This window comes from Hyperoodon ampullatus, assembly GCF_949752795.1.
Source record: "Hyperoodon ampullatus genome assembly, chromosome: 14".
Lineage (NCBI taxonomy): Eukaryota > Metazoa > Chordata > Mammalia > Artiodactyla > Ziphiidae > Hyperoodon > Hyperoodon ampullatus.
The window spans coordinates 19,082,418-19,107,145 of record NC_136927.1 but is presented as its reverse complement, the minus strand read 5'-3'; the positions used below and the strand labels follow the sequence as shown (position 1 = coordinate 19,107,145).

The window sequence follows — 24,728 nt, the reverse complement described above, 5'->3', positions numbered from 1 at the left end:
CGTCACTTAGAGTAGCATCTGGCCTGTTTTCATCTCACCCCGTGGCCCTGTGCACTTAGCCAACTCAGAGTACAGTGCTCCTCTTCGCAGACTGGACAGACCTTGGAACTCAACAGTCAGAGCCTGTGATCCCAGCAGCTGAAGCTGGTCGGGTGACTGAAGTAGCGAGGCTAAGAGTAGGTTGCTTTCACCTGCTAGTCCTATTTCCTTCTGCCCCCAAAACAACTTTCAAGATACAATTTAACACTATATTGATTAGCTTTTATTCCCTTGGGTGAATAATACACTTGAAAATGTAATAATAAATTTGCAAACAATATATTTGCTAATTGGCCTTATAGGTGAAAAAAACACAAAGATATGGTTCTAGTCAAACAGCTTGTGCAGTGAACAACAACAACAAAAAAATAGGCTTGAGAAATACAGGCTGGATTAAAGGAAACAATCTCTCAGATAATTAAGGCAAGTATATTTTGCCTGAGAATATAAGCAGCATATCAGCCAGGAAGTACATTATCATCTTGTGCTGCTTTGTTTCATGACTTAGCATATAGTTACCTCAGCTGTTTTTCACGTTCTAAATCGAGGCTAAGTTGAACGTGTCAGGTTTTACAGGTAGACAGTCTACTGCGGCACGCCAGGCAACATTTATTGGTGCTCTAGGTAGAGATGATTCCCTTGTCCATTAAGTTTGGGAAACACAGCCAGCATTGCACCTGGGGATTCATAACGTATAGGGAGTGTTATCAAGGGCCCTGAGAAGCCTAACTATAAAGAGATTTGTCAACAGGGCTTAACCCTTAACCGAGGGTTTCCCAAACTCACTGGAGCATGGGACATTGTTTTTCACAGCTCTTACATTACTATTCTTTAAACAAGCCACTACAGAGCTCAACCAGTTTGGGAGACTGATTACAGCATAACTGAAATTCAACTAAAATGTTTTTGGTAAAAAAAAAAAATACCTTGTTCAGTAATATAGTAACTGTAAATTATTTTCTAACTGGTGTTTTCAAAAACACTTAGTATAAATGGCCATTAAGAAGGTATAGCTATTTAGAAGTTAAATTCAATTCCACAAGGAATGAACATACTTAAGAAAGTGGCCAGGAATGAACATTTTATTGAGCACTTACTCTGTGCCAGGAATACTCCCTTTCTAATTTAATCTTCAAAATGAGCTGGCAAAAGCCCATTTTATGAGTGAAGAAGCTGAAAATAAAGGTTATGTATCACCAAGTGGCAGAGCTGGGAATGGAACTCAAGTCAGTGTGACTCTTAAGATGTAAGTTACAGGATTCAGATGAACGCATAAAACATCTTTATGAAGAAGGCAAGCATGAGAAAACGTCACCTGAAAAGTTACTGTGAAATGTAACTGAGAACTTCTAAAAAAAGACTCTTTCAAAATTTTGCAGTTCCATCTAAAAGACACGCTAAGTGTTACCTTAATGAGATTTCCCAATGCATGATGCATTAGGACAACACAAAATGTTGAGACTCAGACAAAGAAATCCAACAGTTAAAAAAATTCCTTTACTTGCAACCCACCCCTAACTAACCCAAGAACCTTTTAAAAATAATTCAAAAGTAGCTGCCAAAGATTCCCATCAATTAGTCATCACTGGTGAAATATCCAAAAACTTACAGGAGTTGCAAGAGTTCCAAACTATACATCTATAAAAATAGTAAAACATCTCTTAACAGGAACAGGAAGGCTCGGACTCCTGCTCGGCAGCGTCCGCATCTGGGTCTTGCTCGCCAGGCTCCTTCTCCTGCTGCTGTTTCTTCCACAGTTTGGCCATGGCCAGGAGCTTGAGGTTGGGCTGGTTGGCAGCATCTTCCGGAAAGATGTAATCATAGTATTCTTCCCAGCCTGCATCCGACTACAGGAAAAAAGTAAAACAGTTAAAAGATAAGCTAACACATGGCTGGAATACATTTCAGTTAAAGTGGAGAATTCTCACTGGGAAACCCAGGGTTCAAATTCAACTTACCTTCATTGTGCAAAACAACATCACAGTCTACTTGGAAAGCAGAATTTTCAAAGAGAAATTAGAAGGGCCTGGCCCGGCAGAGTGGGAGTAATTGCTGTTGGATGGGTGTTGCTGCAGCTGTAGCTCACTGAGAGCTACAACCTGGTGGAAAATGCCCTAAAAATCTAAGCAGAGCTGCTGTATGGTCAATCGAGAAGACAGTGACTTCAACCCCATCTTGCAGTCTTACGTGTGAGTCTTTGAATTTTTAAAGATTTACTTAGTATTTACCCAGGAGTGAAAGCCATAAATCTGTGATTATCCTGACTCCCTGCCTTTGAATCCCACCTCCAATCGGGCACTGATTTCACTTCCTAAAGGTCGCCCTGGTCTCAGCTCCCAACACCACCTTGCTCTGCTTACAATAGCCTCCCAACAGACCCTCCCTCCAACAAAGCCCCTCAAAGCAACCCGCAGGAGACACCAACTGTGTCAGAGCTTTACTACAGCCTACAAAGCCTTCTCTGGATTGGCTCCTACCTAAAGGCTGAGTTTCAATTCCCTCCACCCTGACCTCCTGCTTAATGCTCCGGAAATACATTTCATACAGTTTCTGGAACCAAGCACCAGGAAGAACCTTTGCCAACCCCCCCGCCCCTTCTCCAGCCCTGGGTGGACCATACACCCTGCTGTGTTGCCATGGTAGCCAGGCTGTGACTGTCTCCTCCTCCAGCTGTCAACCCCCTTTCTCAGATAGTATACATGCCACTTAAAAGTATGCATTTCAAAGTCGGGTGCATTTCTGCTCAGCTGGCAGGAAAGGACCAGCTCAGGGGCTCAGTTCTTACCCCATCATCAGCTTGGACCTTTCTTCTCTTCTTGACTTTCTCTGGCATGAGTTTGTCTACTCTCTCCTTATCTGATGCTGTTCCAAATTCATCTTCAAAGCTTCGCCAAGATTCCAGCAACATAAGTCTCTCTTCCTTTTCTTCACAGTTTCGCATGGTTTTGTTAGCCTCTTCATAAATTTGTCTGCATTTAGCCAAACTTCCTTCCTTCCCTGAGGACAACTCAAACTGTGCAAAACTGATCCATACCTGAAAAAATATCATTACAGAACCAAATTAACCATGTCACCCAGAAAACAATAATGTAATAATAAAGCTAATTTCTTGTTAGTGACATCTGAGCATAGTCATGTGTTCATCTCTAGTATTCCAATACAACATACTGACGAGATGCTTCTATATAGTAATGGTGAAGCAGTCTGCTTCTATATCCAATTAGGTGTCTGAAATAGTCTCAAAATCCTGAAGTTTAATTTTTTATTCAACCCTACGATATCCAAGTTATTTACACGCAGTATAAATGTTGACCTGGTATAAGCTTAACATTCCAAAGTCCTCTGAGACTCACAAGCTCTCTGTAAAAGTAAGGAAATCAGGGCTTCCCTGGTGGCGCAGTGGTTGAGAATCTGCCTGCTAATGCAGGGGACACGGGTTCGAGCCCTGGTCTGGGAGGATCCCACATGCCACGGAGCAACTAGGCCCGTGAGCCACGACTACTGAGCCTGCGCGTCTGGAGCCTGTGCTCCGCAACAAGAGTCCGCGATAGTGAGAGGCCCGCGCACCGCGATGAAGAGTGGCCCCCGCTTGCCACAACTAGAGAAAGCCCTCGCACAGAAATGAAGACGCAACACAGCAAAAATAAATAAATTAATTAATAAAAACTCCTACCCCCAACATCTTCTTTAAAAAAAAAAAAAAAAAAAAAGTAAGGAAATCATATAAAATAAATATATTAAAAAATCCCACACACTTAAAATATAGAAATACACTATTTCTTCCGGACTGTTGATTCAAGCAAAATTAAAGATAACCCACAAAGCACAGGATACCTTGACATGTTGTGTCCGTTGAAGCAATCGTCGGTAAAGATTTCGTGTTCTTTCAGTTTCTTCCTGCTCAATTTCAAAATCAATATATGATTTCCAAAGCACCTAAGAAAGATAACTTCATAGGGTCAGTCTTGACATTTAAGAAGCAACATGCTCCTATCCAAAGCACAGCCTACCTAGCATTCCCACCTAGGAAATCTAGGAACCTAGAACTTTCATGACCAATTAAGGAACAGACTGTATGTGGATACAAGAAATAATACTGGTGTTTACAGACTGGCCAAAATTTGGCTAAGTGTCTGCATTATGAGAAAAAAGACCTTGGGTTCACTTTTGGATTCTCTTCTGGACTTATCAAAAGAGCAGGGAAACTTGCCAAACCTCCCAGGCACTGTCATGAGGCTGCCACATACCACGGACTTGCGGGGAGAAAACAGGCCTGGATCAGCCAGTGCACACCGTTTTTGTCTCCACTCTAAGTTCCCTGATGTGCCTGAGTCCAGCTCAACAAGCATCCAGGGCACAGTTGCCCACCCGCCTGGCACATCTGGGCCCATCAGATGTGGCCCAGACGCCTGGAGGCCACAGTCTGTGGAGTGGCTGAGGCCAAGTGATGGGACCAGTGACGCATAAAGCCCTGCCCAGTGCAGTCAGCGGGGCCTGGTGAACCGGTCAGTGCAGGGTCACACCAGAGCAAGAGTCACTGAGCGAGCTCAGTGGTTCCTGAGAGGTTCACGCTGTCCTAGCTGTGGTTTGGTGCCACCTCGCGGCTCAAGCTTAGATCCTGACGGGATGATTTCAGGCCCTGTGGCCAGCCAGGCCGGCCTGGACAGGGGCAGTGGTACCTCCAGGAACATCCTGGTTTAGTGAGAGCCTAATCCAGGCAAAACTGCACCAGAGGGATCCGGGGCTGTGCAGTCCCAATCTTTACTTCCCTTGTTCTCCGGGTGGCCTTGACTGCGCTGCCCGGGCTCATCCTCTTTAGTCTTCTATTAAGAGAAAGGGAGGAAGATCCCACCCATAAGACCCCAATTCATCCTGGCGTCACAGTGGGGCTGTGTTGTGATGTGCTACCCGACTAGAGAGGGCTGCTTCCCCAGCCCTCCTGTCTCCACAACAGGAAGTCCTAGTCTGAGTGAAAAAGCCTATAGGTGAGATGGTCTTTATGCTCTAAGAGGCACACATATTCAGAAAGTCATCTGAGGCAACACTGGGCAAGCATCTAATATAAAGCCATAGTCACCCCACGGGCCTCACCTCCGGCATGTCCAAGCGTGGCTGACTGATGGCTAACTCGTAGATGGCCCGGGCTCTCTCGATATCGCCAAGGATTGTCTCTAATTCTGCAAATTTAATCCAAGAGGTACAATTTTCAGGCCCAAATTCCAGGAACTTTTCATAAAGCTTCCGGCATCTGTCAAATTCTCGAAGCTGTAGCTCCAGTTCTATGTAACCTTTAAATAACTTGTTCTTTGGACACTTGCCTATGGAAGTTCCCTGGAAAAGAAGATAACCGACCGCTGTGATGCCTGAGTGGGTCTGACTTGTGCAGACATCCTCAGCCTGGCCTAGAAGCTGTTCTCGGCTGAGCAAGAGCCTTGGCGCGTCAACATGGCGCACCACCCTCTCCCTCTGCAGTATCGCACTGCTCAAACTGGCTCGACAGAGACCAAAGGAAATCCTCCAATTCACTCAGCTGTCAAGTCGGCCTGTTTCACAAGAGATATAGTGTTCCAGAACTGTTTGGAAAACTATTTTGAATTTCACCTGGTTTCTCAGGATGTCCTAGTGAATGCGGATGTCAGATGGACAACACCTCCCATGAGTAAAAGGATAATCAAGGGACGAACCCTGCTGCCCACAGCCAGGGTGAGAGTAGCTTACCAGAAGGATAGCTGCATCTGATCCTATTAAGAAAGTTTAGAACACTTGTTAAGAGGAAGGTGCACTTAATACACCAAAAATCTTGTACAGGATCAGAATACTAAAGATCTAAGATTCGATGTCTCTAGCCGGAGGAAAGATCTGGTAACTGGCAGCTCTAACTGTCCAATGTTGACACAAAATAACTTAAGTATCATCACCCAATCTTTCTTCAAACGCCGTGCTTTCGAACAAGTCTCAGGTTATAAAGGCACAGTATTTCTGCTGCCTTCTCAAGAGGAATTACATAACCTGTAAGCATTAAGATTTTAATTTCCTTCTCAAAGGACTTAATGATGCATCTTGAGCCTTTCTTTACTCACCAAAGCTCTTCTGGCAAATGGTAAATTTTTCTGTCTTATTTCAAACTGTGCATACAGTAACCACATTTTGGCAAATGTGAACTAGAAAACAAAAGCACAAAAACTCATGTAAGTTAAATTTAAATTAACAAGGGCCACAGGCGAACTTCCCTAAAGCTTCAGAGCTAGGACAGACATATCTTCTCATTTATAAGCTGAGATGACAATATTTGACAGAAATTAGGAACAGTAATCTAGACACTTCACTATAACACAGGGCTCTGCAGCCCCTACTGAGAGGCAGCTTTGTTTGTGGGTGTGCTGTGATCAGGCAGAACATGCCCCTCTATTCTAGAAGGCAACTCGGTCGTCACCTCTGTCTCTCATGCTGGGAAATACACAGAGATCACGTGTCAACCATCCCCAGAACACGCGTGTTCCCTGCGCCTGTGGACGACCATGCAGGTGCCAGCAGCCGGTTGGCTGTCCCCTCTCGTGCTGAGCTCAGTCTCTTCTGATTACCATCCTCCTGGAATTTCTCCATTAGCATCTGTATCAGTCATTGGTCACTTAACACAGGCTGCCCGCTCAACCAGACTGTAAGCTGTTTTCAGAGGCAAAGAGTGTATCTTATTCTTATTTATGTTTTCCACAGAGCCTAGCACAGGGAAGAGCCAATCAATGAATATGATTTCACTGAATTATTTCACAAGTAACAGATGCAGGAGTTTGATGTGTCTGGAACAGAACACTTAAAGCAAACATACCTTTTTATGAGGAATGAGTTCCAAAGAGGCCTGGTAAACTTGTCTTGTCCTCTCCGGATCCTGCATTAGGATAAGAAATTTGCACAAAATATTCACGTCTATTACTAATACTAATTTTACTATTACTAATAAAAATATACACCCCTAACATTGAATATGTTTCTACAAGTTATTTTCAAACCCTGACTGCATTTATGATCAAAATTGAACTGCCTCTGGCCATCAAACTTTGATCACAGAATCACCCACAATACAGCCCTCCAACTCTTTTGCCTGACAGCGGAAACAAAGATGTTCTACAGTCTCGGATCAGCAGCAGAAAGTTAACCTTTTCCTATTAACTTACACACAACCAATTTCTGAAAATTTGCTAAAAGTAAGAATGTGCAATCCAGCTGTGATCCCTCTTCATGAGAAAACCCAGGAAACTATAAATAATGAAACTAAGGGCTAGTTCATTGTTCCCTTTCAAGTTCCAAGTAATAATCTTGTTGCACCTCAAGGTTTAAAAAAAATACAGCAAGACTAAAAACCACCTCACCTATGTCCACTGCACGTGTACAGAGTTTAAAATGTGGCAGAGGGGACTTCCCTGGTGGTGCAGTGGTTAAGAATCCGCCTGCCAATGCAGGGGACGCGGGTTTGATCCCTGGTCCAGGAAGATCCCACATGCCGCGGAGCAACTAAGCCCGTGCACCACAACTACTGAGCCTGCGTGCCTAGAGCCCACAAGCCACAACTACAGAAGCCCACGCACCTAGAGCCTGTGCTCCGCAACAAGAGAAACCACCGCAATGAGAAGCCCACGCACCGCAACTAAGAGTAGCCCCCGCTCCCCGCAACTAGAGAAAGCCTGCGCGCAGCAACGAAGACCCAACGCAGCCAAAAAAACCCCAAAAAACAAACAACCTTATAAAATGTGGTATCGGTTCCCAGCTGCGCCAGCAGGGCCAAGGCGCAGGGGGAGGAGCCCGCCCCCAGCCACCCCAGGACTAGGCTCTGCACCTTTGCCTCCAGCTCCTCATAGAGGGCGTAGTTGATCCACAAGTAGATGTAGCGCTTCCAGTGCCTCTTCTCCTGCACAGGCGGCACGTTGGCGATGGCTCGCTCGTAGACTTCCCGCACCGTCTCTGCCTCTGCGTCGCTTTCCACCAAGCGCAAGTAATCGAACCATGCATCGTAGTTGTGCGGGTTAGCCTAGAAAGACAAGGTTAATAATTAGAAACCAAACCCAGAGCTGCACCTGCGGGACTATGTGAGCTGAAAGAAGGCAGCAGACTGACTTTCTGTACTCTAGCAACTTTTTTCTAGACTTTACAGGCTATTTCATTTAAAAATACCATTCTTGAGATTCTATAATAGAAAAGGAAAAGGACTATAGAAGACAGACTATTAGCCAGAGGTCCCCCCAGCAAAGCCCCTTTTATCTACAACAGCTTATTTTTTTGGACTATACCAATTTTTCATGTTTTTTCAAGAAGGTATAAGTCGAAAAATGACTTAGAGACACATACATAAAGATCAATAACAATGGATGTTTTTTGCTTTTTTGTTTTTAATGAAGCAGCAAATGGTCATCAGAGTAGACCCCTGTTCTGGTGGTGCCCTGGATGCCTCTCCTCCACAGAGGTGAAGGGTGCCAGCTCCCTGTCTTCCCACCCGCTGGCAGCCACTGCACTTGGCTGAGTAAGGACGCCTGCTTGAGGGTCTGGTGCACACGAGTGGGAGACGTGGAGATGAAGCACACTGAGAACTGGCGTGTGGAAGTAGTATCCATCGGCGGGTCAGTCATCCCTGGCCAGACTGAAATGTGACTGTCTCAGCTCCTGCTCCAGGACTTTCTGCAACTGCCCTGATTCCCGCCCATTTTCCAAGCCTGCTCCTCCAGCTTCCTACTGATTCTGTAAACCTCCCAGTATCTACAGCTATGAAAATACACATTTTTTTTATAAGTGTCTTTGTTTATATATGTGACTCCATACCACTATGCCTAGATTTAAAATTACGATGGAATTATACCATGCTCACAACTGCAAAACGTGCCTTTTCAATTAACAGCAATATGTCTTGAACATACGTTGCGGACCCCATTTAACCCCAGACTTTGTCCTTTGTTTGGAGATATCTTAATTAATTTGGCCAAGCAGAAGTATTTTAAAATACAGAGCAGAGCAGTAAAGGAAAACACTACTACCTTTGAATTCAAAGCAAAATAGTACATTACAGAGATGAGAATGGAACCCTAACTACAATATGTCTTTTGTTCAAGCAATTAAGCCAAAAGGTAATATATAAAAATGGGTTTTTTCGATCAATCTCTGACTCTTTCATCTTCTTTAAAAAATGAGCTCAAATGGATTTCAGATTGCTTTTGCTCAAGTTCTTTCTGTACAATCAGCAACCAACAAAGTGACTTCCAACATGCGAGTAGCAGAGCAAATCCAAGCACTGTCTGCTTGCCTCTTCTACCAGCCCCGTTTACCTCCCCATCTGGAATGCCAATTTACTGCAGACACATGACAGAGAGCGATGCTGTCACCCAGGACTAACCAGCAGGTCCCTGCCAGCACAACCACTCACCGCCAGTGCTCACCTTCACCTCCTCCTCGTACTGGAACCTCCGTTTGCTCACGATGATGTCTTCAATGCCCCGCCTGTCACCAAACTTCTTCTCAAAGATGGTGTAATTTTTAAAGAGTTCCTGGGCTTCCTGCTTTGAAATTCGATCCAGGGCATACTTATAGATCACTCGTACCCTCTCAAACTGAAAGCAGACAGGATGATTATCTTCCAGAACACAGTATTCTCATTCTAGCCACAACTTGAAAAGTAATTATGACATAAAACATTACTTGTAAGTTAGATCATGAGGCCTCAAAATGTCCAAAGTACGACTTTTCTTCTCCCTTTTGTTGAGGTACTTTCAGCCAGGATGGACACACTCTCCTCTGAGCCCCACATTTAGCAGTGTACCTAACGCTGCCAGCTGGATGTCGTCCACGCATCTCAGGCTCACCCAAGCTCGCACCTCCCGCCCAGCTGGGTCGTTGTCAGACTCCCCGTCCTGGGCAGTCACACCCACCACATTGATCACACACCTGCTCTGTCAGGGGCCTCCCCAACTCCTCTCTCCTGCATTCCTCACACTCGCTGCTTCCACAGCCCAGCCCTTTCTACCTCCTCAACACAGCCCTTCACTTCTCCCCAGGCCCCTGCCGACCCACCTCCATTTCTCCCTGGACCGTGTGAAAAGCGCCCCCATGGCCACTCTGCCGCCCTCCCCCCAATACACTCTGCATGAACCAGCCAGAGGCTCCCCTCACAGCACAGATGACATCCGACCACCTCCTGCTTAAGACCCTCCACACTTCCCACCGGCCTGAGGACAGAATCTGAACTCACCTCTGGGACCTGTGCAAGACCCTGTATTCAGATCCCAGCCAACCCCTCCCCATCCTGTGTTATATGACCTACATTACAGGATTATTTTCCATACATACTATGGGAGAAAAGAACTGACTTCTTGTGGGACAATCTCTGTTTCCATTTCATATTCTGTTCTCTGTACTGAGGGCTCTGGGCTTTTTGTTTCCCAGGTTCATCACCTGTAAAGCCCTTTAATCAGGGTATCAAATGACTCTCAGTTTACAGATAATATTCTCATTCTAGGTTTAAAGACTTAATTTTGAAGCAGACCACAACAAAATTAAGACAGTTATAATATAATCCATAATCACTCACTCCCAATCTGCAGCTTAGCCAGATATACGCTGTTTTCCTTGAGAAATCACGTTTGCATATTTTGAAAGCATTTTCTCCAAGGATAAGTGAATAAGAAAATGTAAATGAACTCAATGTGCACAAAAAGTAATCTCTTCTAAGCTGTTTTGCAACATAATCAAGTTCCTTTAAGTTTACTTACTTCTTTCTGATTTTCCTCAAATTTGGCAAAGGCAACATAAAGGTGTTCATCCATATGTTCATCTCCAAAGAATTCAACAGCTCTCTCATACACCTTCCGCGCATGGGCAAAGTAACCATGCTTTTCTTCAAAGCGGGCATACTTGATCCAGTTCTTCACATCAGGGTGCACAAGAACAAGTGAGCGGGATTAAAGAAAAACCAGGCAGAACAACGTGGCTTAAAAACAAAAACCCAAACCCAGAACCTCAACAACACACACTATGGGTGGCTACAGGGGTGATAAAAGATGTACAAAGGTGGAGACCCACTAACCTGTGACCACCAAGCGGCTGTGTCTTGTCTGTGTGGCCTCCTCCAATGCTTATTTAGTATTTCAGGAGTGGTACAAACAGGAGTTTGGAGCCACGAAAAAGCTGAAGCCTATGACTAGCCATATGATCTGGACAAGTCATTAATCTTATCTAAGCCTCAGTTTTATCATCTATAAATAGAGGAAAATAATACCAACCAATCTCATTTGATGATTGACAACTTTTAAATGAGAAAAATGTGTGTAAAACTCTTAGCAATTTCAGGCCAAAAGAATGTGCTCAACAAATGGCACTTTTTGTAGCATCTGCTCAATAACATTAATATTTAAATTACTGATTAAGAAAAAAACATGTGGGAGGAGTCAAGACAGCTGAATAGGAGTACATGGAGCTCACCTCAACCCACAGATACATCAAGAATACATCTACAAATGGAACAGTTCTCACAGAGCACCTGCTGAACACTTGCAGAGGACCTCAGACACCTGAAAGGGCAAGAAAGATCCCTGCGTAACCAGGTACGACAAAAGAAAGAAACAAAAAGAAAAGGAAGGGGGATGGGACCTGCGCCCCTTTGGGGGAGCTGGAGGAGTGGGGAGGCTCCCGCACCCAGGGAAGCCCCCACCCTGGCAGGGAGATCAGCTGGGACAGAAGGGGAGCTTCAGGGGCTTGCAGAAGAGCGCAGCAACTGGTCTGTGGCAGGCAGGACAGACTGTGACCTACACAGATGGTCCCTGCCTCAGCCCTGCACACCCCAACCTGAGATGTGTGTGCCGGTGCGGAAGGGGCTGGGTGCTGGAACGTGGCGTGGGAGAGCAGATCCGGGGAGAAGACTGCCGTTGGCTGCACAGAGACAGCCTGTTCTGACAACCCGGAACGTTTGTGGAGGAAGCTGGGGCTGTCATTGCAGCCTCCTTCCCCACATACCAGGCCCTGCCTCCACACGCACTGGGAGGGACTCTCACCTGGGTGGGCTCGAACACCCCAATTCCTGGCCCAGCCCCCTCCAACCTGAACACAAGGAGGAACAGGCCAAGACACATATCAATCAAAGTGACAAAAATTAAATACAAAGAAAAAATATCAAAACAACAAATAACATACAAGAGAATCCCCATAAGGTTATCAGCTGATTTTTCAGCTGAAACTGCAGGCCAGAACCGAGTGGCACCATATATTTAAAGTGATGAAAGGGAACAACATACAACCAAGAATACTCTACCCAGCAAGGCTCTCATTCAGATTCGATGGAGAAATCAAAAGATTTACAGACAAGCGAAAGCTGAGAGAATTCAGCACCACCAAACCAGCTTTACAACAAATGCTAAAGGTACTTCTTTAGGGTGGAAAAGAAAAGGCCACGACTAGAAACATGGGAAAGCTCACTGGTAAAGGCAAACATAAAGTAAAGGCAGGAAATTATCCACACACAAATATGATATCAAAACCAGCAACCGTGAGAAGAGGAAAATAGAAATGCAGGAAATGAGAAATGCACTTGAAATTAAGAGATGAGCAACTTAAAACAACCTTGTGTATATATATACATAGACTGCTACATCAGAACCTCATGGAACCTACAAACCAAAAAACTACAATAGATACACACACACACACACAAAAGCAATCCAAACACAACACTAAAGACAGTCATTAAATCACAAGAGAACAAAAGAGGAAGGGAAGAAAAAAGACCTACAAAAACAAATCCAAAACAATTAAGAAAATAGCAATAAGGACATACATATCGATAATTACCTTAAATGTAAATGGATTAAATGCTCCAATCAAAAGACACAGGCTTTCTGAATGGATACCAAAACAAGACCCGTATATATGCTGTCTACAAGAGGCCCACTTCAGACCTAGGGACACATATAGACTGAAAGTGAGGGGATGGAAAAAGGTATTCCATGCAAATGGAAATCAAAGAAAGCTGGAGTAGCAATACTCATATCAGACAAAACAGACTTTAAAATAAAGATTGTTACAAGAGACAAGGAAGGAAACTACACAATGATCAAGGGATCAATCCAAGAAGATGTAACAATTGTAAATATAGATGCACCCAACATAGGAGCACCTCGATATATAAGTCAAATGCTAACAGCCATAAAAGGGGAAATCGACAGCAACACAATAACAGTGGGGGACTTCAACACCCCACTTTCATCAATGGACAGATCATCCAGACAGAAAATCAATCAGGAAACACAGGCCTTAAATGACACATTAGACCAGATAGACCTAACTGATATTTACAGAACAGTCCATTCGAAAGCGGCAGAATACACTTTCTTCAAGTGCATATGGAACATTCTCCAGGAGAGATCACATATTGGGCCACAAATCAAGCCTCGGTAAATTTAAGAAAACTAAGATCATATCAAGCATCTTTTCTGACCACAACGCTATGAGATTAGAAATCAACTACAGGAAAAAAACTAAAAAACACAAACACTTGGAAGCTGAACAATATGTTACTAAACAACCAAGGGATCACTGAAGAAATCAAAGAGGAAATCATAAAATACCTAGAGACAAATGACAACAAAAACACAACAGTCCAAAACCTACTGGATGCAGCAAAAGCAGTTCTAAGAGTGAAGTTTACAGCAATACAATCTTACCTCAGAAAACAAGAAAAATCTCAAGTAAACAACCTAACCTTACTCCTAAAGCAACAAGAGAAAGAAGAACAACAAAAACCCCAAAGTTAGTAGAAGGAAAGTAATCATCAAGTTCACAGCAGAAATAAATTAAATAGAGAGGAAAAAAACAATAGGAAAAAAAAACCAATGAAACTAAAAGCTGGTTCTTTGAAAAGACAAACAAAACTGATAAACCTTTAGCCAGACTCATCAAGAAAAAAAGGGAGACACCTCAAATCAATAAAATTAGGAATGAAAAAGGAGAAGGTACAACTGACATCACAGAAAAACCAAGGATCGTAAGAGACTACTAAAGCAACCGTATGCCAATAAAATGGACAACCTAGAAGAAATGGACAAATTCTTAGCAAATTCTTAGAAAGATACAACCTTCCAAGACTGAACCAGGAAGAAATAGAAAACATGAACCGACCAATCTCAAGTACTGAAGTTGAAGCTGTGATTAAACACTTCCAACAGGGGCTTTCCTGGTGGCGCAGTGGTTGAGAGTCCACCTGCCGATGCTGGGGACACGGGTTCGTGCCCCGGTCCGGGAAGATCCCACGTGCCGCGGAGCAGCTGGGCCCGTGAGCCATGGCTGCTGAGCCTTCACGTCCAGAGCCTGTGCTCCGCAATGGGAGAGGCCACAACAGTGAGAGGCCCGCGTACCGCCAAAAAAAAAAAAAAAAAACAAACTTCCAACAAACAAAAGTCCAGGACTAGATGGCTTCACAGATGAGTTCTATTGAATACTTAGAGAAGAGTTAACACCAATTCTTCTGAAACTTTTCCAAAAAATTGCAGAGGAAGGAATACTCCCAAATTCATTCTACAAGGCCGCCATCATCCCGATACCAAAACCAGAAAAAGCTACCACAAAAAAAAGAAAATTACAGGTCAATATCACTAATGAACATAGACGCAAAAATCCTCAACAAAATACTAGCAAACCTAATCCAACAATACATTAAAAGGATCATACACCATGATCAAGTGGGATTTATCCAAGGGATGCAAGGATTCTTCAATATCTACAAATCAATCAGTGTGATACAACATGTTAACAAACTGAAGAATAAAAACTGTATGATCATCTCAATAGATGCAGAAAAAGCTTTTGACAAAATTCAACACCCATTTATGATAAAAACTCCCCAGAAAGTGGGCACAGATGGGACATACCTCAACATAATAAAGGCCATATATGAAACTCACAGCTAACATCATACTCAATGGTGAAAAACTGAAAGCATTTCCAAGATCAGGAACAAGGCAAGGATGTCCACTGTCACCACTTTTATTCAACATAGTTTTGGAAGTCCTAGGCATGGCAATCAGAGAATAAAAAGAAATAAAAGGAATCCAAATTGGAGAGAAAGTAAAACTGTCACTGTCTGCAGATGACACAATACTATACTTAGAAAATCCCAAAGATACTAACAGAAAACTACTAGAGCTCAATCTGGTAAAGCTGAAGGATACAAAATACACAGAAATCTCTTGCATTCCTATACACTAACAATGAATGATCAGAAAGAGAAATTAAGGAAACAATCCCATTTACCATCACATCAAAAAGAATAAAATACCTGGGAGTAAACCTATTACATAAGAAGGCAAAACACTTGTACTTAGAAAATGATAAAATGCTAATGAAAGAAATCAAAGATGACACAAACAGATGGAAAGATATAACATGTTCTTGGATTGGAAGAATCAGCATTGTCAAAATTACTATACTACCCAAGGCAACGTAGAGATTCAATGCAATCCCTATCAATGGCATTTTTCACAGAACTAAAAGAAAAAAAGTTTTAATCTGTATGTTAACATAAAAGACCCCAAACAGCCAAGGCAATCTTGAGGGAAAAAAAAAAAAAAAAAGAGTTGGAGGAATTAGGGTCCCTGGCTTCAGACTATACTACAAAGCTACAGTCATCAAAACAGTATGGTATTGGCACAAAAACAGAAATACAGATCAAGAGAACAGGATAGAAAGCTCAGAGATAAACCCACACACCTATGGTCAACTCATCTATGACAAAAGAGGCCAGAATATAAAATGGAGCAAAGATAACCTCTTCAATAAGTGGTGCTGGGAAAACTGGACAGTTACATGTAAAAGAATGAAATTAGAACACTCCCTAACACCATACACAAAAGTAAACTCAAAATAGATTAAAGAACTAAATGTAAAGCCAGATACTCTTAGAGGAAAACAGGCAGAACACTCTGACATAAATCACAGCAATATCTTTTTGGTATAAAATAAATGGGATCTAATTAAACTCAAAAGCCCTTGCACTGGGCTTCCCTGGTGGCGCAGTGGTTGAGAGTCCGCCTGCCGATGCAGGGGACATGGGTTCGTGCCCTGTTCCGGGAAGATCCCACATGCCGCGGAGCGGCTGGGCCCGTGAGCCATGGCCGCTGAGCCTGTGCGTCCGGAGCCTGTGCTCTGCAATGGGAGAGGCCACAACAGTGAGAGGCCTGCGTACCGCAAAAAAAAAAAAAAAAAAAAGCCCTTGCACATCAAAGGAAACCATAAACAAAATGAAAAGACAACCCACAGAATGGGAGAAAATATTTGCAAACAAAGCAACCAACAAGTGATTAATCTCCAAAATATACAAATAGCTCATGCAGCTCTATATCAAAACAACAACCCAATCAAAAAATGGTCAGAAAATCTAAACAGACACTTCTCCAAAGAGGACAGATAGATGGTCAAAATGCATTTGAAAAGATGCTCAACATCACTGATTATTAGAGAAATGAACATCAAAACTTCAAAGAGGTATCACCTCACACCCGTCAGAATGGCCATCATCAAAAAGTCTACAAACAATAAATGCTGGAGAGGGTGTGGAGAAAAGGGAACTCTCTTGCACTGTTGGTGGGAATGTAAATTGATACAGCCACTATGGAGAACAGTATGGAGGTTCCTTAAAAAACTAAAAATAGAACTACCATATGACCCAGCAATCCCACTACTGGGCATATACCCTGAGAAAACCATAATTCAAAAAGAGTCATGTACCACAATGCTCACTGCAGCACTATTTACAATAGCCAGGACATGGAAGCAACCTAAGTGTCCATCGACAGATGAACGGATAAAGACGACGTGGCACATATATACAATGGAATATTATTCTGCCATAAAAAGAAACGAAAGTGAGTTATTTGTAGTGAGGTGGATGGAGCTGGAGATGGTCATACAGAGTGAAGTCAGTCAGAAAAAGAAAAACAAATACCATATGCTAACACATATATACGGAATTTTTTAAAAAAGGTTCTGAAGAACCTAGGGGTAGGACAGGAATAAAGACACAGACATAGAGAATGGACTTGAGGACATGGAGAGAGGGGAAGGGTAAGCTGGGATGAAGTGAGAGTGGCATGGACATATATACACTACCAAATGTAAAACAGATAGCTAGTGGGAAGCAGCCGCATAGCACGGGGAGATCAACTTGGTGCTTTGTGACCACCTAGAGAGGTGGGATAGGGAGGGTGGGAGGGAGATGCAAGAGGGAGGGGATATGGGGATATATGTATACATATAGCTGATTCACTTTGTGATACAGCAGAAACTAACACACCATTGTAAAGCAATTATACTCCAATAAAGATGTTTGGGGAAAAAAACTAAATATAGAACTACCATATGATCCAGCAATCTGGGCATACATCTGGAGAAAACTGTAATTTGAAAAGATACATGCACCCCATGTTCATTGCAGCAGCAGTTACAATAGCGAAGACATGGAAACAACCTAAATGTCCATCTACAAAGGAATGGATAAATGAGATATTGTATATATATACAATGGAATACTACTCAGCCATAAAAAAGAATGAAATAATGCCATTTGCAGTAACATGGATAAATCTAGAAATTATCATACTAAGTGAAGTCAGGCAGAGAAAGACAAATATATATCACTTATATGTGGAATTTAATTTAAAAAATGATACAAATGAACTTTTTTGCAGAGAGAAACAGACTCACTGATCTTGAAATCAAACTTATGGTTACCAAAGGGGAAATATCAGGGGAAGTGATGGATTGGGAGATTGGGATTAACATATACACACTACTATATATAAGATAGATCACTAACAGGGACCCACTGTATAGCACAGGGAACTCTACTCAATGTTCTGTGGTAACCTATATGGGAAAAGAATCTGAAAAAGAATGGATACATGTATATGTATAATTGATTCACTTTGCTGTACACCTGAAACTAACACAACATTGTAAATCAACTATATTCCAATAAAAATTTAAGGAAAAGAAAAAAGGAAGTTCCCTAGCAGTCTAGTGGTTAGGACTTGGCGCTTTCACTGCCATGGTCCAGGTTCAATCCCTGGTCGGATAACTAAGATTCTACAAGGTGCGTGGCACAGACAAAAAAAATCTTAAAAAAAAAAGAAAGGAAGAAAGAAAAAAACATGTCACAAAAGGAAAACTTCTAACCAGAGCCAAAAAAGAAAGTTCTGAATTACCATTTACTTCTTCACAGGACGTATGTATTTTTAATCTACCTTCCGTGAAGAAATCGTTAATTTCTAAAGTAGTAATACATTCAAATAGGGCAACGATGTAAAGAGTGCAGGCTCTAAAGCGGCTACTGGGTTCAAATCCCATCTCCATCACTACCCGAGAGACCCTCTCCTGTTTCCTCATCTGTAGAATGAAGCAATTTCCTGAGTCACAGGGCTGTGGTGGGGATTAAAGGCCATTATCTGTAAAGTGCTTAGAATAATGCATGGCGCAAAGCAGGTACTATAAATGTTGTTGTTAAACTACTAATATCAAAATGAGTAGTCATATTTAAGATGTTAAAATTGCATAATAAAGTTGAGTCTTGTATCTCGCAGTAGTTATGTTCTATGAAGTCATTCTGCCTAGCAAATACCAAATCACTGCTCCTAGGGGAAATACATACACACACATATATACACACACACACACCTCACAGATTGTGATTTTAAATCCTAAAAACAACTAATGTTGGTAGATTCTATTTTCTTTATTTGATGAAAGAGAAAACAAGTCTCAGAAGTGTTAAGTGACTTGCCTGAGGCCGCCCACTAACTGGTGCGAGAGAAAGGATTCAGCCCCATCCAGCTGGCCCCAGAGCTGAAGTGTCTCTCTCTCCCCTGTACCGCCCCCCCATCCCTTGCCCCGGTCACCCTTGCAGGAGAGCAGAGACAGAAGGCAGATGATCGTCTTGTTTGTCCTCAACTGGGACCATGTGCCTTGGGTGATTCAAATTTTTCATCACTCTGGGCTTGTCTGCAAATGACTGCCAAAGTACCACAAATACTGATTTTGGGTTTTCAAATAAACTTTAGCAGGTAGGAGAATTCACAAGTACAAGAACAATGAAAAAGGAGAATCAACTATTTCAAGCTCCCCAGAGTGCTTTCCCGTGTTACCATCTCCTCTTCACAGTCAGCCCACAGCGGGAACTTTTATCCTCTTTTTAAAGATGAGGACACCAAGGCTCCAAGGAGTTACCCGACGCATTGAGGTCACACGGCTAGTAAACGGTAACCCTCTAGATTGACTCCAGTACCGGTGCTAATGACCAACATACACCCCAGAACAAACCAGGACCCAATGCAGCAGCCAGGGCCTTAGGATATCACCTTCCACAAGGAACTATAGTGTTAATGCCAAAGTATAAACAGACCAAAGTCTCACTGGAAAAGATTCAATTATCCAGACCACAAACTTTTTTTCTGACCAACCTGTGTCCCTAGAAAATACAAACGAAGTCTGTGCAGCAGATGTTGACTTCTAGGCCAATATCAATGACCACATGTCCCAACCAGACCACAGCCCCACGGGAGTGCAGCACCTGGGAAAAGGGCACCACGCAGACCCGTCCAAAGGATATAGCGCTCATAAATGGTGCGGGCCCGATCCACCTCTTTGTATCTCAGCTCGAAGTTGATGTAAGAGTGCCAGGCCTGCTCCTCTGGCTGCCACTCCATCCAGCGCTCGAACACCTGCCGGGCACCCGCCATGTTCCCCAGCATCTCCTCCATGTACGTGTACTTGTACCTTTAACAAAATCATCCCAAATTATCTGTCATGGTCAAAACGACTTAGGGAAAATAACAGTCTCTGGCAATTTCTAGCTCTAACTTTGTTAAACACGAAGAAGATTTAGGGCTTTATCTTCCCTAAAGGTTAAGTCAAACATGTTTTCTTATTAAAATGTAAATCTGAAAAGGATCAACCATTGGAAAATAGGATTTTTCTCCTCAAAAGTTGCTTAGTTTGACAAGATGATTTTTATGCATAAAAGATTACAACCAAAATTTGTTTTGATTACACAGCTATTATACATTGAGATTATAACTTAGCAGAAAAAGTACTGATAGGGCTTCCCTGGTGGCGCAGTGGTTGAGAGTCTGCCTGCCGATGCAGGGGACACGGGTTTGTGCCCCGGTCCGGGAAGATCCCACATGCCGCGGAGCGGCTGGGCCCATGAGCCGTGGCCGCTGAGCCTGCACGTCTGGAGCCTGTGCTCCAGAGGCCACAACAGTGAGAGGCCCACGTATCGCCAAAAAAAAAAAAACAAAGTACTGATAGTATGTTTAAAGAAAAAATAAGATGTAAGATTAAATATATATACGATTACAACTATAAATAAAATAAATACACAAAAATGTGGAAATTTGTAGTCTACAAAAAGCCATTTCGTTAGATCAGACACTTACCAGAACTGGTTGACGCGAGGCAGGGTCGTTATGGCCCGGTCCCAGATATTTCGGGCATGGTTGACCTGGCGATTCTTCATTTCCATTTCTGCATATTTCAGCCAGAGTGTAATATTTCGATAGTCCACATCCAAAGCACGTTCGTATATGGATCGAGCCCTAGAGAAGCAGGATTTGGAGAATGTCAGAAACAGTACATGCAACACACATGGCAAGCATTCGAAACCATCTGCAGGGCTCTGCTATCGTGTCAGGTGTTTACCATGAGCCGGGTTCTGGGCATAAAAAGGTGAAAAGATGTGATGTTCTCAGGAACCTTAACAAGCCTTAGAGAAAGACTGACATGCGTGTAATTGCAACGCAATGTGATAAACGTTATAGTCAACGTCTGCACAAGGAAGTAGAGGGGAAAGAAATGAAAACGTCTGGTGGAAAAGGCCAGGCAGTAGGTAAGAACTTGGGAAAAGTTCCAGAGGCCAAGGTGGGTAGGGAGGATGCTCAGTGCAGGCAGAGAGAACAGCCAGGTGTCAGGTTGAGGAGGCAAGATGTGTCCAGGGAGCGACAGGTGCTCGGGCCCAGCCAGAGCAGGGGGCATGCTGGGAGAACGCAGAAAGGGGGACAACAGGAAGGCTCAGGCTGTGATGTCATCTTTTTGGCCACTGGTTTTCAGTGGAACAATTTTTATTAAAAAAAAAAATTCCCAATATGGAGACAGCAGATGCAACTGCACTTCTCTGGCTATAAAGTGTGTGCCCATGGCGAGACCCACCTGGAAAGCCTCCACTGCTCCCCCCAGGACTGTTCCACCACAGTGGCCCTCACGCCCCTCAAAGGAACCCTAGGGTCCCACGGAACAGACTGAAAATTATTACCAGAGACACACGCTTTTACTCGTGCTTTAACTTTTTCTATGTTTTAGTATCTGGTAATTTATGAATTTTTATTTATACAATTACATGCTCAGTGATTTTTACCTTTGAATCTCCTTTAGACTCTCTTCCCATTGTGCATATTTTATCCAGTTACTAATCACAGTCCTGTTTTTTCTTATGTTATCTTCAAAAGTCTGGCAAAAGGCAAAAAGGGTCAAATTAAAGGGAAAAATAACTAAAAATGACATCGTCTTTTGTCTATTGATCTTTGTACTAAGAAGTTTATTCATTTTGCTCTTATTTAAGAGAAATTACATCCTGGAAGCCTCAAGAAATAAGAAACCTACTAAAGAAGGTTATGGTCACAAGTGTTTCCTTAAAGTCTTACATGCAAATGGAGAAAAAAACTTTAGATAAAAAGAATTATTAGTAGAATTGTTGATATTTTCTCTTATTGCTCATGACAACTAACTGGCACTTTAATATACTCTACACTTTTCCTAATAAGAAAACATTTTTACCTATTTAAGTCCTCTCAATGTCTCAGAATTTCATACACAGCTCATTGAGGATAACTAATAAGTAGATACAGTAAGATTAGCAGTTTAAAATGACCCCACATCCTAGGGTGAGAAGGTCGGATCAGATCCTCAAGTCTTCTCGCGGCTCTATCCCAGGTATTACCTCTTAACACACAAGTCGGTACAGACAGAAGAACATAATGCAATCTCGCTAATTCCACCCCTCCCCCAGGTGTCTGTTGTTCTGCCTGTTAAACTCCCACTCATCTTTGTTTCAGCACCAAACATTGTCTCTGATGGATTTAATTTAAGACAGACAACTCATGGCATATTTCATAGAGCTCAGCACAATGCAATCACCTGGTAACCAGAAGTTATACTATTCATGTGGCTAGAAATACTCACCTCTTCTTAGCTTACAGTCTCTCTAACCAGTGAGGAACTTTTCAAACTCTGACCTATAAATTCCTAACAACATCAACAGGCTAAAAGAGATCACATGGACCCACCTTCCTCTTCCTTAGTTTGTAATCATTTAACTCTTCTTCATCTGTGATCTTCTGTTGAGGCGGAGGTGGAAGAAGCTCGAGTTCTCTTTCCTTAGCTTCTCTTAGCAGTTGCTCTGCAGTTATCTGCACCTCAGCTGGGGCTTTGTTTTTCACCTTTTAAGACAGGAGACATTTCTATTTTTAGCAAGTGCTCTTCGCAACAAGGTTTAAGAAACAAATGAACATATTTTTGGATGTGAACTTTATAAACATTACTACAAGATGCCCTCTTTGCATGACATGCTCCCATTTCTCTATGAAACAAAGTAAAAAAAATTATTTTCTATCTTATGCAGGGTATCTATTACAAAGCCATAGGTAAAAGCCTCAAGAGACAAGATAGCAAAACCAGCAAGTTTTCCCTTTTAGAATAGTATACAAATAAACTTCGAGGCTGCCTTGGTAAAATTCTCACAAAAGGTTTTGTTTTATCAAGATGAGTCCCATTTCTTATCTGGCATTTCAACCTCGATTTACAGAATTCTTCAACTTCTGCCCCAGGTGGATAACTGCGTTTGACTTTCCATGGCATTTCAAAGACATATTCAGTAAGTTCCCATCATTAGAATGTAAGCTTCTTGAGGTCTCAGAGCTGTGCTGTGCAACACAGCAGCCATGAATCACATTTGGTGAGTCCAAACTGGGCTGCAAGTGTAAAACACACACGGGATTTTGAAGATTTAATATGAAAAAGAGAATAAACTACCTAATTAAACTTTTTATACTCCTTACATGTTGGAATGACACTATCTTGGCTACACCTGCTAAATATATAAATTAAAATTCACGTCACCTGTTTTAACATAGCTATGAGAAAACTTACAATTACCTATGTGGCTCATGTTATATTTCTATGGGACCCATGGAGCCCAAGAGAAGTTTATGGAACTGAATTAGAAGAAATATTAAGTATTTAATGCCATGTGTGGAATGATGATAATGATAATGACGATGGCTCATACCTAATGAGCATTAACTGCCAGAAGCTGTGCTATGTGCTTTCTACGCATTATCTCAGGGGGTCATCTACATGGGTATGTAAAGGATAGGCTCCAGAAACTGACTGGAGGGAGAGTATCTGTAAAGGCTTTAGAACAAAGCTTGTCACATATATTAAGCACTCGCTAAGTATTAGCCGCCGACGGAAAAAGCGCGAATCAGATATTTGGTTTAATTGCTTAAATTATGCCGATACACAGCTCTTCTCATCTACTCTCATTCCCTCCACTCTCAGCTGGGTAACTCCTATTCCGCCTTCAAGGGTCAGCTTAACCGTCTCTTGCTCAGCAAAGTTTACGCTGGAAATCCCTCACACAAGCCCAGATGCCACGGCATATTCCACTCGGCCTCAGTAGCCTTTGCAAGGTTGCAGTTTTACACTTAAGGTATCTTACTGGAGGGCTGCTCGTCGCCCGCCCTCTTTGGAGCCCCCCAGCGCCTAGCGCTTGCCCGGCTCAGCTGGTCTGTATTGAAGGACCCCACGCCTTCCCCCGCAAAACACCTCCCCACACGACGGCCCCGCGGACACTGGTGTGCCTCCCCGCGCCCCGTCCCCCACCGGCTGGCCCTTCCCTCCCGCTCCCCCGCGGTCCCGCACGGGGCGGACCGGCTCCCGGGACCACACACCTCCCGCCCCGGGCACCACCTAGACGGGGCCAAACCCTCTCCCAGGCCTCCTTCCACGAGGCCCCGCGCCGCCGCCTACCTTGGCCACTTTGGGTATCCTCTGCTTCCCGGCCGCGGTGGAGGCCGCCATGGCTGCGGCGGCTGACTCAGGCGAACCCTAGACCCCAGAAACGGGCCCAGAACACTGGCCCGCACCGCAAAGCTTTCCGACAAGCTGGATCCCGGAACGGGAAGCGGAAATGGCTGGAGTGACTTTTGACCTCCCTCCCGTGCCGTGACGGAGGCAACGTCGTTTCTGTGGTAACCGGGCTGCGCGTCCTCCTCGGAGCCGCGGTTGGAGCACGGCGTCTGGAGTTGCAGGTGAGGTGGGGAGTGCTGGCTGCCCGGCAGGGAGGCGGGTAGGTTCCGGGGCGTCCGGGGCGCATTCCCAGGTCGCCTCAGGGACTGGGATGACCGTGCGAGGACGGGTGGCTCTGTGGAGCCGCGGCACCGGGCAAGGGGACAGGAACCAGGCTCCGGTCCGGACGCTCGAGGGCGGGGGAAGAGAGGCCGGCCAGAAAACGACCCTTCTCGGCGTGCCGCGCGCGAGCTGCTGCGCTCCTCGGCGGCTCGGCGGCCCGGCGGCCCGGCCCCGCGGTGCATTCTAGGCTTTGTAGTCCCTGAGGTCTA

The 24,728-nt window shown here is 43.6% G+C and overlaps 1 protein-coding gene across 1 annotated transcript; it reads right to left on the bottom strand.

The window, feature by feature from the left end:
- Positions 1 to 1,599: 1,599 nt before the first annotated feature.
- On the bottom strand, positions 1,600 to 24,261 carry CRNKL1 (crooked neck pre-mRNA splicing factor 1). The gene is made up of 14 exons (XM_079718337.1): positions 24,139 to 24,261; positions 22,395 to 22,547; positions 21,467 to 21,558; positions 20,493 to 20,651; positions 19,643 to 19,830; positions 10,788 to 10,966; positions 9,459 to 9,629; positions 7,871 to 8,062; positions 6,866 to 6,925; positions 6,120 to 6,200; positions 5,131 to 5,370; positions 3,874 to 3,975; positions 2,825 to 3,073; positions 1,600 to 1,886 (listed from the first exon to the last, which is right to left on the bottom strand). The coding sequence occupies exons 1-14, from the start codon at positions 24,187 to 24,189 to the stop codon at positions 1,701 to 1,703; spliced, it is 2,103 nt and encodes a 700-aa protein (XP_079574463.1). The 5' UTR covers positions 24,190 to 24,261; the 3' UTR covers positions 1,600 to 1,700.
- Positions 24,262 to 24,728: the final 467 nt, after the last annotated feature.